Here is a 15,786-nt window from a genome sequence, read left to right as displayed (position 1 = left end):
TAGCTAAACAAGCAAGCCCTTTACAGGAGTGTTCTGGGACAATTTCTTTCAATCATTTTGCCTGTAATACCTGTGGGCATTACCATGCCCAGTTCTCATTTATTCCAAACATAAAGAAGCATTAGATAAACATACATTCCAGATATCAGCAAAACCTTTTGCTCTGCCAGATAGATGTTACCAGTTTTGATACATCAGAGACTGCAAAAGCTGCTAAAAACAACAAGTAAAGACATCATAAGCTCAATTCATAAGCTAAAACACAGAAGTCTAGTTATACTGGACATATCTCTGACATAGCCACGCAGACAACAGAGGTGACAGTCAATGTAAGAGGCCCATGCCTTTTTGAAGCAGCACTCAGAGGCCAGCCAAGACACCATAGGGCATCTCAAACGGCAATAGATTCCTGTTTCTCAAGCAATTACATCTAGTCATTCCTTTTCCACTCCAAAGGGAAAAATCACAAATACTGAGGATTTTCCTTACCAAATCAAAGAAGAAATAGTTTTCAAAGAATTTTTAAGTTTGTTGTCTCCTGATGTATGAAGATCATGTTTTTCCTTTCTTTATTGTTAAGGATTATCATTTTTTATTTTCTGATCCAAGGAAAACAATTATTATCATATACATTTTTATTTAAGTAACCTTCATTACAAATGTCCTAAATTTTTAGATTTTGTAATTAAAATCAATATACAAACCTAGTCATTATACCTAAAAAGCAAATCTGCTGATTTAATTCTATTTAAAATTAATTTATTATATATCTGTTAAGTTTGTAAGGATGTCACACTTGAGCTGTGCCATTACAGGCAGTGTCAACACAGCTGGCACATTTTACTTGCTCTGCAAATCCAAACTGAAATTTAAGTACAGCTATGCCACAGATTAGATAGATAGGATCAGGTTCATTGTGGATAGAGGACTGAGATCATGGCTTACTAAGGGAACACCTACAGAAACCTGCCTCAGGACTTCGTGTAAGTTCAGCAAGCAGGCTGAACTCGAAGTAATGGGACTTAGGCCAACTGCTGCTAGACTCCTAATCAGGAGGAAGCATGGTGGAATACAATAAGGCAAGGCTCTAATTTGGGGAATTATGAAGAGCTGCTGCCATGATTGTGAGCTACTGATGCTACCACTAGTAATGGCATCACCTGAACAACCGATGCTTAGGAACCCTCACCCCTTAAAGAGATTACTGAAATATATATAGTACATTTTTATCACACTAAATATAACAATCGCACAATCACAGGGGTTGGAAGGAACCTTTGGTAATCATCTAGCCCAACCCTCCACTAAATCACATTTCTTAGACAAGTTTGCACAGGAAAGCACACAGGAGAGTTCTGAATATCTCCAGTGGAGATTCCATAGCCTCTCTGGTCAGCTTGTTCCAGTGCTCTAGAACTGTCAATGTAAATAAATTTCTCCTTCAAGGTGCTTACAGTGAGAGCGGGGTAGGTCTCTTCTCACTGGTGACAGGTGACAAGACGAGGGGAAATGGCCTCAAGTTGTGCCAAGGTAAGTTTAGGTTGGACGTTAGGAAACACTTCTTTACAGAAAGGGTGGTTAAACATTGGAATAGGCTCCCCAGGGAGGTGGTTGAGTCACTGTCTCTGGATGTGTTTAAGAGCCGTTTGGATGTGGTGCTTGGAGAAATGATTTAGAAGAGGGTTGCTAGAGTTAGGGTACTATGGTTAGGCTGCGGTTGGACTTGATGATCCTTGAGGTCCCTTCCAACCTGAGTAATTCTATGATTCTATATGGAACTTACTGCGTTCCAGTTTGCTACTTGTCCTGTCGCTGGGCAGCACCTAAAAGAGCCTAGCCTTACCCACTTGACTTCCATCCTTTAGCTATTTATAAGCATTGATAAAATTCCTTCACAGTCTTGTCTCCTCCAAGCAGAACAGTTCCAGGTCTCAGCCTTTACTTATAAGGGCTCCAGTACCTTAATCATCTTTGTAGCCGCCCTCTGATGCACACTCTAAAAGTTCCCTGTCTTTACTGAACTGGGGGCCCAGAACTGGACACAGTACTCCAGATGGGGCCTACACAGGGCAGAGAGGGAGAATCACCTCCCTCAACTGCTGACCATGCTCTTTTTAATGTGCTCCAGGATACCACTGACAATAGGGGCACACTGCTGGCTCACAGCTGACTTGCTGCCCACCAGAACACCCAGCGCTCTGCAGAGTTCATCTCCAGCAGGTCAGCCTCCTAACCTATACTGATGTATGAGATTATTCTTCTCCAGGTGTAGGACTCTAGATTTGCCCTTGTTGAACCTCATCAGCTTCCTCTTCACTGAATTCTCCTGCCTGTCCATATCTCACTTCTGGCATGTCAGCCACTCCTCCAAGCTTTGTAACATCAGGAATATTAAGACATCAGGTAAGTGTATCAAAGAGTCTCTCTCTTCTAGTCTTACATCTGAAAGGTTTTAATGATAAATTAATTAAAAGGCTGTCACAACTTAAGTTCAAAGCATTCCACTTATATTTTGGGAGAAGGGCAATACTGACAGCAGGGCAAGTCTTCTGTACTACTTCACTCACTGTGCTAAGGGGGACACCTCTAAAGATGAAGGGGAAGTACAGATTAAGTGCTGACTGATTTCCACATCTGCCAATAAAAAAGCCACCATGTTATGTATGTGGAAGAGCTGTAGCTCCCTACCTGTCCTACTTAATACCCTGTTCCAGCTTCCACCTTCCAAACTAGCAGTGTAACTGCTATTCCCACAGATATTGTTCACTGTCAGTAACAGAATATGGCCTCATGCTGCCATTATGTCTATAAACAGTGGTTTGAGAGTGAGCCTGTCTGCAGCCTTTGTAATGCTCACACAGGGATAAGGCAAGGGCAGGACTTCAGGAGTTCTAATTCACTTCATTTCTTTGTCCTTTCATTCTATTTATTTATTCTGCTTTCACTGTGCTGATTTATTATCCGATGTAGCAAAGTTTATTTAAAAAAAATGGTTTGCAATACTTTGCAAAAATTGAAGAAATAAATTCTAGAAAGTTACACTAAATGGTGTTATATAGACTGTGCAATACCACTGCAAACCATCATTTACTGCAGTAAAAATGAGTATTTTCAGAATATGCACAATAACTTTAATGTTTAGTTTATGAATATTTTGAGCTTATATATTTTTACCAAATTGAAAATATGTACTAGTGATCATTGCAATTACTAGTGACATTTAAGTGACATTCATTATTGATCATTTTATTTTCAGAAAAACAGGGTGTTAGCTAGGCTGCACACAAAACAGATGCGAGGCACAAACACAGCAAGCTGGTAACTACACACCACATGCAGTACACGAGAGCAGAGTTAAAGGCAGGCAGAATTCATTAAAATCACTAAGTTACTCCAGCATATGGAATGATGCAAACTATCTTAATAGTTTGGAGTGTTTTCTTAGCTTCTGAGACAATGACTTAGTTGGCTAGCTTCTTACACACATCACAGAGGAAACAAGCCTAAAACTAGAATGAAACTAGAATGTTTCTGAATTCTTAAATGAGATAAATGTCTGCTCATGCTTTTGTTCATAGAATTTCTTTTCCTGTGCACTTCCATACAAATAAATTAATCTAACTGGATAGGATGTTTTGTGGTTTCCTACATCAAAATGTCAATAAATACTACACTGCTAAAATAGGGAACAAAAACAAGCCTTAAACAGACATCAATAATCAGTAGAAACCAGGCAGAGGAGGATCTCAACATGTATCATTTGGAGACATTATATAATTTGCATGCAAATGAGACTGTTTTTTGCTTGGAAAAAAACTATTAAAACACATAGGATCAATACACAGAGAGACCAGAAGAAATTGCATTTACTATCAGGAAATGCTTATAGCATCTTTTCTTTCATTTAATTTAAGAGCTTTTTCTATAAATTTCTTCTGCATCAGAGTATTTTGATATTGAAGTTTTCTCAAAAAAAAAAAAAGATATACATTATTGTGCTTTTTGCAATAAAAATGAAAACATTGACTTCATCAGGATTATGGGATAGAGTGAATATATTAAAAAAAGAAAGAAGTAATTTCCTTTTCTTCTGGGTGAAGCTTAAAAAAAGAGGCATACAAAAAATGTGGGAAAATGCCACCTCCATCTCTATCCACATTCATGCTTCATGATAGCCTTAAAATTTACTCAAACTCTACTGGATTAAAATATGTCCATGTACTGAAGAACCACTATTTAAAGTACATTGTTGTATAAATAGTGTTTTTCACATTGACACACACCAGTTCAAACGTAACAAGAAATGCCCCCAGTCTGTCAGCTCCCCACCAAAATATCTTTCCAGAAGAATGAACAAAACATAACAGCTAACCAAATCATACATATTCTATACAATAATGTTGATGATTTTTAATCAATCCAGAAATCTTTCACATCATTTGACTTATGTCATCATAACAGGACTGTAATTTCACACAGTGTCACTATCTTTTTATAAAAAAGAACGGAAGAAATATCTTGTACTGTCATTTTGTCCTTTGTAGTCTAGAATGTGAGAGATTCCTTAATTGACATAGTGTCATCGCAAAAGTCTATTCTACATAATTACACTATGGCAACTGAAACCAGCTGTCAGCCATTCCATTACACTAAGTACAAACAGACATCTCAAGAGAAGTCATTGCTTCAAGTACATCAATTTAACACCATTACTACTTTTCCTTTTAAATGTTTTGTGTATTTGATGACCTGAAATATACAAAGATTAACAGAGAAAGCTGAACAAAACAGCAATTTCAAAAGCCAGCAGAATCAAAGTAGTACTTAGAAATTAATTGTGATGCATATCTGTATATAATTATTACCAATCATCGAGCAGCTTTCTGACTTTTACAATATTTCACTGTATTAACAGTATCCCTCGTACAGTATTTTACACATAAACTCATGATCTTCTACAGTCTTTCCAATAGCATATAAGATGTCCTTTGTTAATTTACCTTGGGTTCCTCTAGAACAGAAGAGCCGTTATTCCGTTTCTCTCAGCTGTCATACTACTAAGTCCTACCACCCTTTCTCTTCTCCTTTCATTTTCCACTAATGATCCACAGTTTTCTGTCTTTTGTCTTCTTTTGTCAACACACTTTTCCTTCTTTCTCATTTGAGATATATTACCATGTACATTTTCTCCTTTAATCCCTCAATCTCCCAAACTTTGGATTCACCTTAACCCCTTGGGTATCCATCTTCTAGTCTCCAGTTTATTTGGTCCTCCATTTCTCCTTTGAAAATATTTCTTTTCTTCAGTTTCATCTTAACCTAAATGTTTGTCTTAAATCTAAAGACTTGATACTATCCAGAAGGTAATGTGGCTTTCCCCCCCCCCCCCATTAGTATTTTTTTTTTATTTTAAATGATTGCCAGAGGCTTATATTTACTTATGAAGCCTGTTAGAAAATGGTTGATGTGTCAGTTCTGACCACATACAGGAGATGGTCCTCTTGAACAAGGAGAAAACTGCTGGATCAACATCAAGAATCAAGATACTACTGTAAGACCTGTGAGAGCTTGTAACATGGGGGTGCAGGGACAGGGTGGGACTTTGAATACTCGTATCACAAAAGGTAGTTCTGAATCCCCCGTTCTTCATTATAGACTCAGACCACAGAGGCTGAGTCTCTCACTCCTTATATCTGACACAACCTAATATCCCTATGTCTGAACTGCACTATCAGTTTTTCAATGCAACTACCCAACCATGAAGGTGTCCAGTAACAACAAACTCTGAGACCGACTCCCTGCACAGTACAAAGTTAGACTGGTAAGCAGCTGCTGGCAGCTTCCTCTGGCACTCTCCTAACAAAAGGAGAGCTGGACAGGCAGTCAGCCCTTAGCCTGAGAGCTGTAGGATTTCATGCTGCTATAAAAAACTTGGTTGTACTAGCCCTAAGGGATAGAGGCTGTTGGAGCTCCATTTTATCAAGTTCTTCTTGCTTTGATATATCAACATAAGGAAAGGAGGGTAAAAATTCTTAAGTTCTCTGCCGATACTATTTTAGAGGAGATGAAGCAGGGGAAGCTTCCTTCTGCAACAGTTAAATGCATGTTCTTTTTCCTTAATTTTTTTAATTTTAAAAGATGGCTCTTGTCCATTGCAAAACAAAGAATATTATCTTTGCTATGTGAAGGTTATACATAAAGGCAGGACAGCACATCACCTTCTGATGTTCAAAAACAAACATAGTGCATACATGGGGAATTTGAAATTTGGTCTCTGAGAGAGACACAAGCAAGCAGTCTGCAATGGAGAAAGGATAACTGGGAAGACACAATAGACTAGATTAGACCTTTATAAAGTGGGGTTGTAATCCAGTTTGTAAGGAAAAGGAGAATGAAAGTTGTGGCCTCAGCTCTACTGAGTCACAGTGGCCTAGCACAATGCACCATAAGTGACATCCTTTTCTCAAAAAGGCTCAAGGCACATTAAGCCTGGCAACTCAATTACCCTCTCAACCCAGAAACAACCATTCCTTCCCTCTCTCTCTTCTACTCTCGAGCTGAAGTCTAACGACAGAACAGCAAGGAATGACTGCATTGTACATGGTCTGTAAACATCTAAAAAGCTGCAGGCTTTAGAGAACAAGAATCCCTGACCTTTTATGATTACTAGAGCAGTTTGCCAACAAAGCAAACTGCGTACAATACAGCTCTCAAGTACCTAACAAAGTAATTCATTTTTAGTATGCTGCTATCCACATACATATGTATTAATAATGAATAATATTTAAATACCTGAGTACAATACCGTTTCCTGCTTAGACACATAGGAGGATGAGGAATTCATTGAATTGCATCTCCTCTAAACAACTAGAAGAGTAACCTGCTGCAGGGAGTTTCCTGAGAGAATCAAGAAGAAAGATTCAGAGGTGGGAGAGAAACTACTTGGATTCCTTGGACATATTGACCTCAGATACCTAAATATTGTACTCTTCAACTTTTATTTTGTCTATATGTTTGTAATGTATTGGATGAAAAAAGTATACTTTCAAGGTGAAAACAACAAAAAAAACAACTTACTTTGAAAACTATGTTCAAGGACATTAAACAAAATCTTGACAGTATTTACAATAATACAAAAATATTCAGCAAGCATATTGCTGAATGATATCTGAATGATCATTTAAATAAAAGTTTAGAAAAAAATACATTGAACTACTGAATAATGAAGTGAGAAATTACTTTGTTTCCACTATAAACTTTCAAAATCATAAATCAGAAGTTTCAGCATGGTTTCCAAAAATGCACTGCTCTTGTTTTCTGTCTCCTCGAATAGCAGATGATGCAGGTACCTCAAATACTACAGCAGTAGAATGAAATGAGGGAGAGGCCAATCCAGTACGAGCCACACCAGCAGGCTCTCATGTCAGCTCAGCCAAGGCCAGGACTTCAAGTGAATCATTTCAACTTTCTGTATCTCCCTCTTAACTTCCACCTTAACTCCAGCAATTAGCAAAAAACATAGTATACTTCTATTAAGAAAGAAAAAACAACACTGTTTTAAACTGGATACAGAAGCTACTGCCAGGGATGAGGTCCAAAAAAGAAAGGCTGTGATTACGTTTTGGTAATCTGAAACACTTGGGTTTTCCTTTAAGGAATGTTAAGTCTCCCAAAAGAATAGCAGTATATTGCAATTCTTTTCTAAAGCAGGATTTCCTGATAAAACAGCAACTGATCGTACCAAATGCTCAGAGTAAAAGCACAGGCTTACCTAGAAGCTGAAGCTTCCAAGATGCTTTAAAAGTTATCAAAAAGCCCAAATTCTATAGGGTTGACCTGATCCACCTACAAGTAAAATCTATCTCTATTAAAATCCTGAAGAATGAGTCCATTGTTGGTAGTGTGATAAAGACTTCACATCTTTAAGATAGATTCTTCTTAATATTCCAGTATATCTTTGCCAAAATCTAAAATTCCAAGCTCTTCAGTCAACCCATCTCAACCTACTCTGCTCTGCAATGGATTTGCAGAACTCAGAATGAATCAGCTATTAAAATGACTTGCCCTTTCTGGCACATTTCTGATGGCTATAAGAGTTTAAAAGGGCCACCAAATCTCATTCCAGGATGATGCTGGTGCCAGTTCTTATATCTCCTGCTGTAATATTCAGTTTGCCTTCCCTGACTTTCTACTCCCAGCTTTCTTATTTCAATTATCAGGCCCCTGTTTTATCTTAACAACACATCACCCTACCCTATTCAAGACAGTAGCATAACTAATCCTTGATCAAGTACGACAACTCTGGTAAAAAACACTTTCATAAAATTTGCTTTACACTTCCTAAACAAACTACTGCACAATTACAAGGCTAGAGCTTTTGTTACTGCCTTGTACCTTCCCTGTTCAGTTCATCTGCTTCACAATGCCTGGAGGATATAATAACAAGCAATATGGCACATATTATACTATGGATGCAAACAGATGCTGACATTCATGGAAAACAATGCCATGCTGACAAAGTATAGACACTATAAGGAAACTGCCTATTTGCAGATGCTGATCATAATGCCAATTACTGTAAATCACATCAATTCTACTTTATAATTTATGCATGTATCCTAGATCTCTTATCCTAACATTTCTTGTGAAGGTGCAGTGCCAACAAGGCAGCTGACAACTCATGCATGGCCACACTGCTGCCATTCACTTCTCTCCAGCTCCACCTGTACAGCCACTTCCAGCTGCACCCAACAGCCAGGTGGGGCACAGCACAATGTGGGGCCACACACTCTTCATACCACCTTCAGAACATTTTGAGTTTAGATAAAAAAAATTTCTGATAAATCACACTGCAGCTAATGATTTCACAGATGGAAGAAAGTTTTGAAAAGTAAGATGCATTAATATCCAGTCCTCTTTAGGCTGTCCCAGACTGCCTAATGAATATTTTATATCAATTTTGCAGGCATCTTTGTTTATTCCTAGTTCATATAGTTAAAAGTCATTTGTAAAACAGAAATATAATATATATTTTTTAGGATTTTCTTATGATTGTAGTAAAAGAAGGCGGCACAATACTCAATTTATTCCTGTAATATTTTCCTGCTAGTCTACGTGACAGACCACATTTGCATTAAGCGGGAATTCTTCAAGTAAAATGAGAAAACATTGCTCGAGACAGCCACCTTCATGTCATATTTCTGCCCAAAGCCAACTTAAATTTTAATAACTCATTCAACAACAATAACAACATCTTTAATGAAAGAAAAGTTTGTACTTGTAACAGCTCAGGTAAGAGCGAAGTTAAATTCTTATATTGTAGTACTCAGTTTTCTGAATACAAGTACACTTGAAAACCATTGAAAGCAAAAACCTTCACAGCAAAATTGACACAAAGAAACTGATTTTCAATATATGCTATCTCTATTAATACAGAGCTGCTGTAAAAAGTAATTAAAAATTATGACTTGAATTTTAAAGCATCTGTTGTAAACACTATATTTCATTTCTAAAACTTTACAAAGATAAACCTTGTAATACAATAGCACTAGGAACTGCTGCTCTCTGCTTCTATGTACTACTGCCAGTATGATTTTACCTTGTTTGCAATGCTTGTGATGAATGACTTGATGTCCAGATTAGTTGGGCAACTCTTCTGACAGGGGGCATCTGCACACTTCAAGCATCTGCAGGAAGAAAAAGAAAATGTGTCACAGAGATATGGAATACCAATGCTGCCAACAGCATAAGGTTTTCAAGTGAGCGTAGTAGAAGATAAGCTGCAAATGAATAATACAGAGCATATTCATAAAATTTCTGTTTAAAAACTCAAAGTGTTACCTTGTTATTCTTGAATTAATTTGCACACACATTAACTGCAAGAATCCTACAAATAACGCACACAAAGAAATGAAAAGTAAATTAAAAAGAACAAACGAGATTGAAATACCTGCAGTGAAATACTGGACTAACTTTGTCAATCACATACATTGCTTTTGCTTTTGTTTGTTGGCGTGCTCTGTTTTTCTTTCAATTAAGGGTGGAATAAGTGAAAAGGCAAAGTCTGTTAAGTAAAAGATTAATTAGCCTTTCATCTTCCTATTCATTATCATCTAGATGGGTATTGCAGACACCATGGCACTAGCAATACTGTGGTTGAATTTGAAGGCAATTTTGGTAGTGCTGTTTGATTTTCCTCATAGATCTACTCATGCAAAAAGGGTCCCAAAGGAAACATTTAAAGGCAAATAAGTCTGACGGATGGCAAAGGCTGGGAAATGTGGTAAAGCCAGACTTTTGGTTCAACAGCATGGCAGTTCAGCTAGCCAGGATGTCATAGGGCTCTAGCAGACAAGTACCAGCAGATTTAACTGTGTCTGTTACATGCACTGCTGCCCTGCACGACAAGCATGCGTTATAAATGCCTTACCCAGAAAAGACAGGCCAGTGGGAACCTCAAACTGTTTGTGTGCCCAGAGACTAAGCCAGGATGCTCTTAGCATTCCAAAGAGATGAAAATACAGAAAAGCACTAAGACTAGAAGCCAGGAAAACAGGAGTTACACTAGAAAAAATATCTGACTTGATAAGGGCTTGGATAATCATTTTGTCTATGTAGGAGTAAGGAAATAAGAAGGGGAAAAACCACACACTTAAAAAAAAAAAAAAAAAAAAAAAGCAAAGATTAGGCAAAGATTTCATTATGACTTTTGGCTCTTCACTTTCCTGAATGTGGTTTCCTTTAAAAATGTAACAGCCCTGTACCCAAGATCAAAAGAACTGCATTTAATATAAAATACATTTCTATGGATATATATAGAAAAATCTCATGTCAAAACTGACTAGAATGGCACATAGCAGGATAAGCAGTACAGCGGTTACCAGTTGTGGCTATTAAGCATCTTTGTCAAATTGCATCTTTTTTGAATTTTGAGCTGCTTCACAAATAACAGCTGTTGAAAATGTCAGCTATTTAATAGAGAGCGGGGGAGGCAACTCCAACTTGAATGCTAGCTTTTGGGGAAGAGGGGAGAGGGCCATGAATATGCCAGTCCAGACTTTCTCTTATAATAATACCATCTTCCCATTCTCTGAGCACTCTGCAGACTAAAGTGCACCAGGCTGCCATTAATCCCACTTATCACCCTGACAGCTCTGTAATTACACTCCTGCTATAGCTAGGTACTGTAAGGTACTGTAGTCCTAATAAAACATCAAGCACTGTGCAAAATGCATGCTGGTGAGGTGTTTTATTAAACTTGGGGGGTTGATCATCAAGTGACATTCATGTTGACCTATTTTTCTATTTGACAATAAATTATGTTTTGACCATACCATAATAGATATTACAGAGTGCATTTGCTGTACCAAGGAGCAAAGGTACTGCATTCTAGTGAGCCAGGCAAAACGTGTAAATACAATTGTAGAATCATTCACCACAAAGTTATTACATAAATTGCTGCAAGTGATTGATCCTTTCAAAAAAATCACAGACAAAATACCACGCTGAAGGGAATGTGGCAACAATTATAATGAGCTTCAATTCAACATGCACATTCCCATATAAAGAAACATTAAGTATTATATTTCTTTACTTTTCTTTAACTGCTTTCCCATTCTATGAAATCTCCCCTTTCATTTTAAAAGGTTATTCCATAAGTATGTTTTTAGCTGAAAATAATGTTAAGAATATACAAATTCTTTTTTTTTTTCTAAATCACCTACTAATTTTCACCAAATATAAGTGAAGAGCTACATGCTTACCAGCAAAAAAAAAGTTATTTTTTAAAATGGTCATACTATTCTAGACTGCATAAAATTGCTGAGCATTGGACAAAGCAAAATCTATGCTAATCTCTGAGAATATTTATGTCAGCATTTGTTAGCATGAAAAGAAAAAATAGCTGTCGATTATCAGAGAACACCCTATTGTCAATTGCTTCACCTTCATAGAATAGAATCTCTTTCAGAAATGTATGAGTTATACTGAGTCTTAAAAGATATTGCATTCCCTTCCGACTTCTGCAAGGTCTTTGACATTGTCCTGCAATATATCCTCATCTCTTAATTGGAGAGAGATGTATTTGAAGGATGGATAAAGAGTTGGTTGGATGGTCATAGGCAAGGGGTTGTGGTCAATGGCTCTATGTCTGTCTGGAGTCACATCCCCTAAAGGTCAGCTCTGGGACCACTGCTTCTTCAGTATCTCTATCAACCAGATAGACAGTGGGATCAAGTGCACTCCCAGCAAGTTTTTCAATGACACCAAGCTGAGTGATGCAGCATACCATCCAAAGAGACCTGGACAAACTTGAAAAGTGGGCCAATGGGAACTAATCAGGTTCAAAAGGGCCATATCAGTGCAATCTCAGGTATGAATACGGACTGGGAAAAGAGCTTATAATAAGCATCCCTATGAAATAAAGGCGGAATGGCTTTAAACTAAAAGAGGGGAAGCTTAGTTTAAATAAAAGAGGAAATTGTTTACTCAGAGGGTGGGAAGTCTCTGGCACAGGCTGCCCAGAGAAGCTATGAATGCCTCATTCCTGGAGGAGTTGGAGGCCAGGTTGGATGGGGCCCCAGGCAGCCCCTGGCGGGTGGCAACTCTGCCATAGAGAGGGGCTGGAATGGGATAAATCTTTAAGGTCCCTTACAACCCAAGCCATTCTTTGATTCTGCCACATTTCATTTATTTCCATGCAAAAGGCAACGCACTCTTTGTACCACTATGCCCCAACTTCAGAAACTCAAAGAAAATTAATATTCTTCATTTTGGAAGCACTTACCTGTTGGTTCAACTCATTCTTATTGAAAAATGGTAAATTAAGTTAGATATAAAACTCCTAAAAGTGCTATGCAAATGTTTTATATTCTTATATTTATGCAAATATCATTATTTGGCAAAGCCATACAGACTTGCCCATGATTATATCATGACAGAAATTTGTTTCCACAGATCTAAATTCAAAATTACATCTCTTATTGAAAAGTGTTAAATTATACATACATATCCACAGTGAACTTAACATCTTGGACTTCTTGCTTTCAAAAATGTTGCAACACTAAGGTTATTTAATTATTTAAGGTGGGCATGCTTGTAAATCTCTATCAGGAACAAAATTCCATACATGAAAGATACTTATGTAGTAGCCCAACATTATCAGCTATCAGGTTTGTACCTAACAATTTTGTCAGTGCAGAATTGGCACCAGAAATTGTCCTCACACACAAACTCATTCAATCCACCTCTAATAGCATAAGACAAACAAAACAACCCACAACAGCAACAAAAGCAACACCAAGAATAGTAGATTTCAAATGTCTAAAAGCAATAAAAGGAAAAAAGCACTTCAGAAGTAGTGATTTTTGTTTCAAAGCAATAAAAAAAAGAAAAATGGAATAGACTGCAGATTTCTGGAACAAATACTACTCTTTGGGGAAGAAAAAAGATGCAAGAGAACTATGAAATGTGTCTCGTATTAAAGAAAATGAAGAGAAAACAAATGAGGAAGAAAAAAGAAAAAAGTAACTAATTTCTGTACCAAATTCTTTCCTCTGGGACATAATGACATCAGAAAATAGTTCTATATTTTTGTTTACAGAGGGGAAAAGAAAAAAAAAAAAGAAAACCATAGCCAAAGCTAATTTTCAGTTTATTTTCATTTGTCTACTTGCTGAAACATTCCTAAGTATTTTATTTTATAGCCAGAATATCTGATCAGACTAGCCTTTAACATGTCTTTGCTTCTAAACAAAGATGGGCAATTTAGTTATTTCATTACCTGAAATTGCAGCGAATAGTTATCTAACTGGCAATAATACATACTATCTGAAGTACAGTCATGTTTGCTGAAAGGCCAGGGTGGAAACAAATATTCTGGAGTAATATTTAACAATGGATAATAGCTAATAACCTATCAAACTTTCATATGTCACAAAAAAAAAAATCCAGCTAAATAGTGTATATCATGGTTACTGTCGGCAGACACTTAGAAGCATATTAAATCCTAATCCAATTATGAGTTCCAACAGGACAAACACCAATTTTGAAAAAGAGCTTCTAGCTCTATTTGGAGAAGTTTCTAAAACTTTAACTGCTAGTCAAGAAGATAGTCTTGATAGTCAAGACACTTACAGAGATATTTATACATCCTTTAGTCGGCCAGTTCTAAGAGAATGGCAGAGGAGTTGACTCCACTTAACAAATCTGAGAGCAGTTCACATTCAGAGATTTGGACATATATTAATTTAAGAGAGATGCTGGGATAAAGATCCATCAGGTTTTTCTACTGCAATGAAAAGAGGCTGGTAAGAACCTACTTTTGTCTTACTTTGCATTTCACAGGGCACAGAAGAGCAGAAAGATTATAAAGCAGCAGGGAGATTCTGTTGTCAGGTATAAATACTGAAACATAATAAAAATTGATAGCAAAGTTTGATGAGTACCAAAACAAATGAGACTTAGAGGAATTGTGTTTGTTCAAAATCAAAAAGCAGAAAAAGAGCCTAACATGTAACACTGAGAATTCCGCTGTGTACGTGCACTTTTAACAATGAAGACAAAATGATTCCAGAGTCAACTGCAAGTACTTAATTTTGTATAATGCCTCTAATTGTAAAGAGCATTAGAAACCGTACAGAAAAGCAATTAACATAGACTATTCAAAAAAGTATTGTGGTTCTGGATACGTAACACTGGCATCCCAGAAAGACAGTGAGCCTCAAAGGAGTGATGCAGACAGGCAGTAAAATGCCACACCCATGGCAATTTACTGGCTACCTAAAGACCTAGCAAGACAGAACTCATAAAGAAAACAACATATTAGAAGGAAATATATATAAACAGGTACAGAACTTGCAAGGAGACTTACAGACTGCAAGAAGGAGGGATTGCAAGAAAATAATAGAAAAAGTAGCTTGTGTGCCTATGACTGCTGACTTGCGTTTCAATAATATATTTTTTTCATAAATAGAATAGCATATTTAGAAACACCCAGGACACAGTGCCTGCCATGGCATAGGACTTAAAAATATTCAGTACTACATAAGTTGGTATTAAGACTTCATATCTAAAGAAAGAGAAGGAAAGTTTCCCACATTATCGTTGTCTCTTCAGCAACCTGTGGATTCTATGAGCTTTCTGCAGAATCACAGAAAAATGGAAAGACTTCTGTCTGCACATTAAGATGACCAAAGGCAGCAAATTTTAAAACAGGCTGTCTACACAATCACAAACAGGTAAGATGTTGCTGCTGGCAGCAGCAGGAGGTGTAAGGGAAGTACTCTCCATTGAAAGGACAAAATGCTAGTTGAGAGTTAGCCTTGAGAGAAGAAAACCTCCTACCCAAGTACAGCATAATGGCACTTACAGACAAAGTTATTTTCAGATACATAAAAGACAGTGAATTGTATGGACATATATTCCAAACCATTCAATTCATCAGTGACTCATCTTTCTTCCTTGGTCTCCACAGATGACCGTATTTTCCTCATCTACTTCTGAATCTCTCTTGACAGCAGGAACCCTTCTCGTTATCCTGGCTGTCTTCTTGTTTTCTGTATTCTTTTGTCTACATTCATCTGAAACTCCTTCACTTCTGTTCTACAACTTTTTAATCACTGTTCACTACACCTTTATCTTAATGGATGATGCTAATAAAAAAAAAAAAGATCCAGTATCTGACAACAGATGTTTCTGACAGTTGTGTTAGAGAGCGCTTGCACCAGCTAGTTTGCATCTTCTGATTTCAATGTTACTTCTTAAAATTTGTGTTCAAGTCCCTGAAAG

At 37.1% G+C, this 15,786-nt stretch overlaps 1 protein-coding gene across 1 annotated transcript in view; it reads right to left on the bottom strand.

Moving 5' to 3' along the window:
- DPYD (dihydropyrimidine dehydrogenase) overlaps nt 1-15,786 on the bottom strand; it is a 317,439-nt gene that overhangs the window by 229,894 nt on the left and 71,759 nt on the right. The window contains exon 4 of the mRNA XM_085231702.1: nt 9,599-9,686. Within this exon, the coding sequence (XP_085087828.1) occupies nt 9,599-9,686 (88 nt within the window). The remainder of the gene's footprint in view (nt 1-9,598; nt 9,687-15,786) is intronic.

This window comes from Meleagris gallopavo, chromosome 10 (assembly GCF_905368555.1).
Source record: "Meleagris gallopavo chromosome 10, MGAL_WU_HG_1.1, whole genome shotgun sequence".
In the NCBI taxonomy this organism is placed as follows: Eukaryota; Metazoa; Chordata; class Aves; order Galliformes; family Phasianidae; genus Meleagris; species Meleagris gallopavo.
This window is presented reverse-complemented; position numbering and strand designations above follow the sequence as displayed.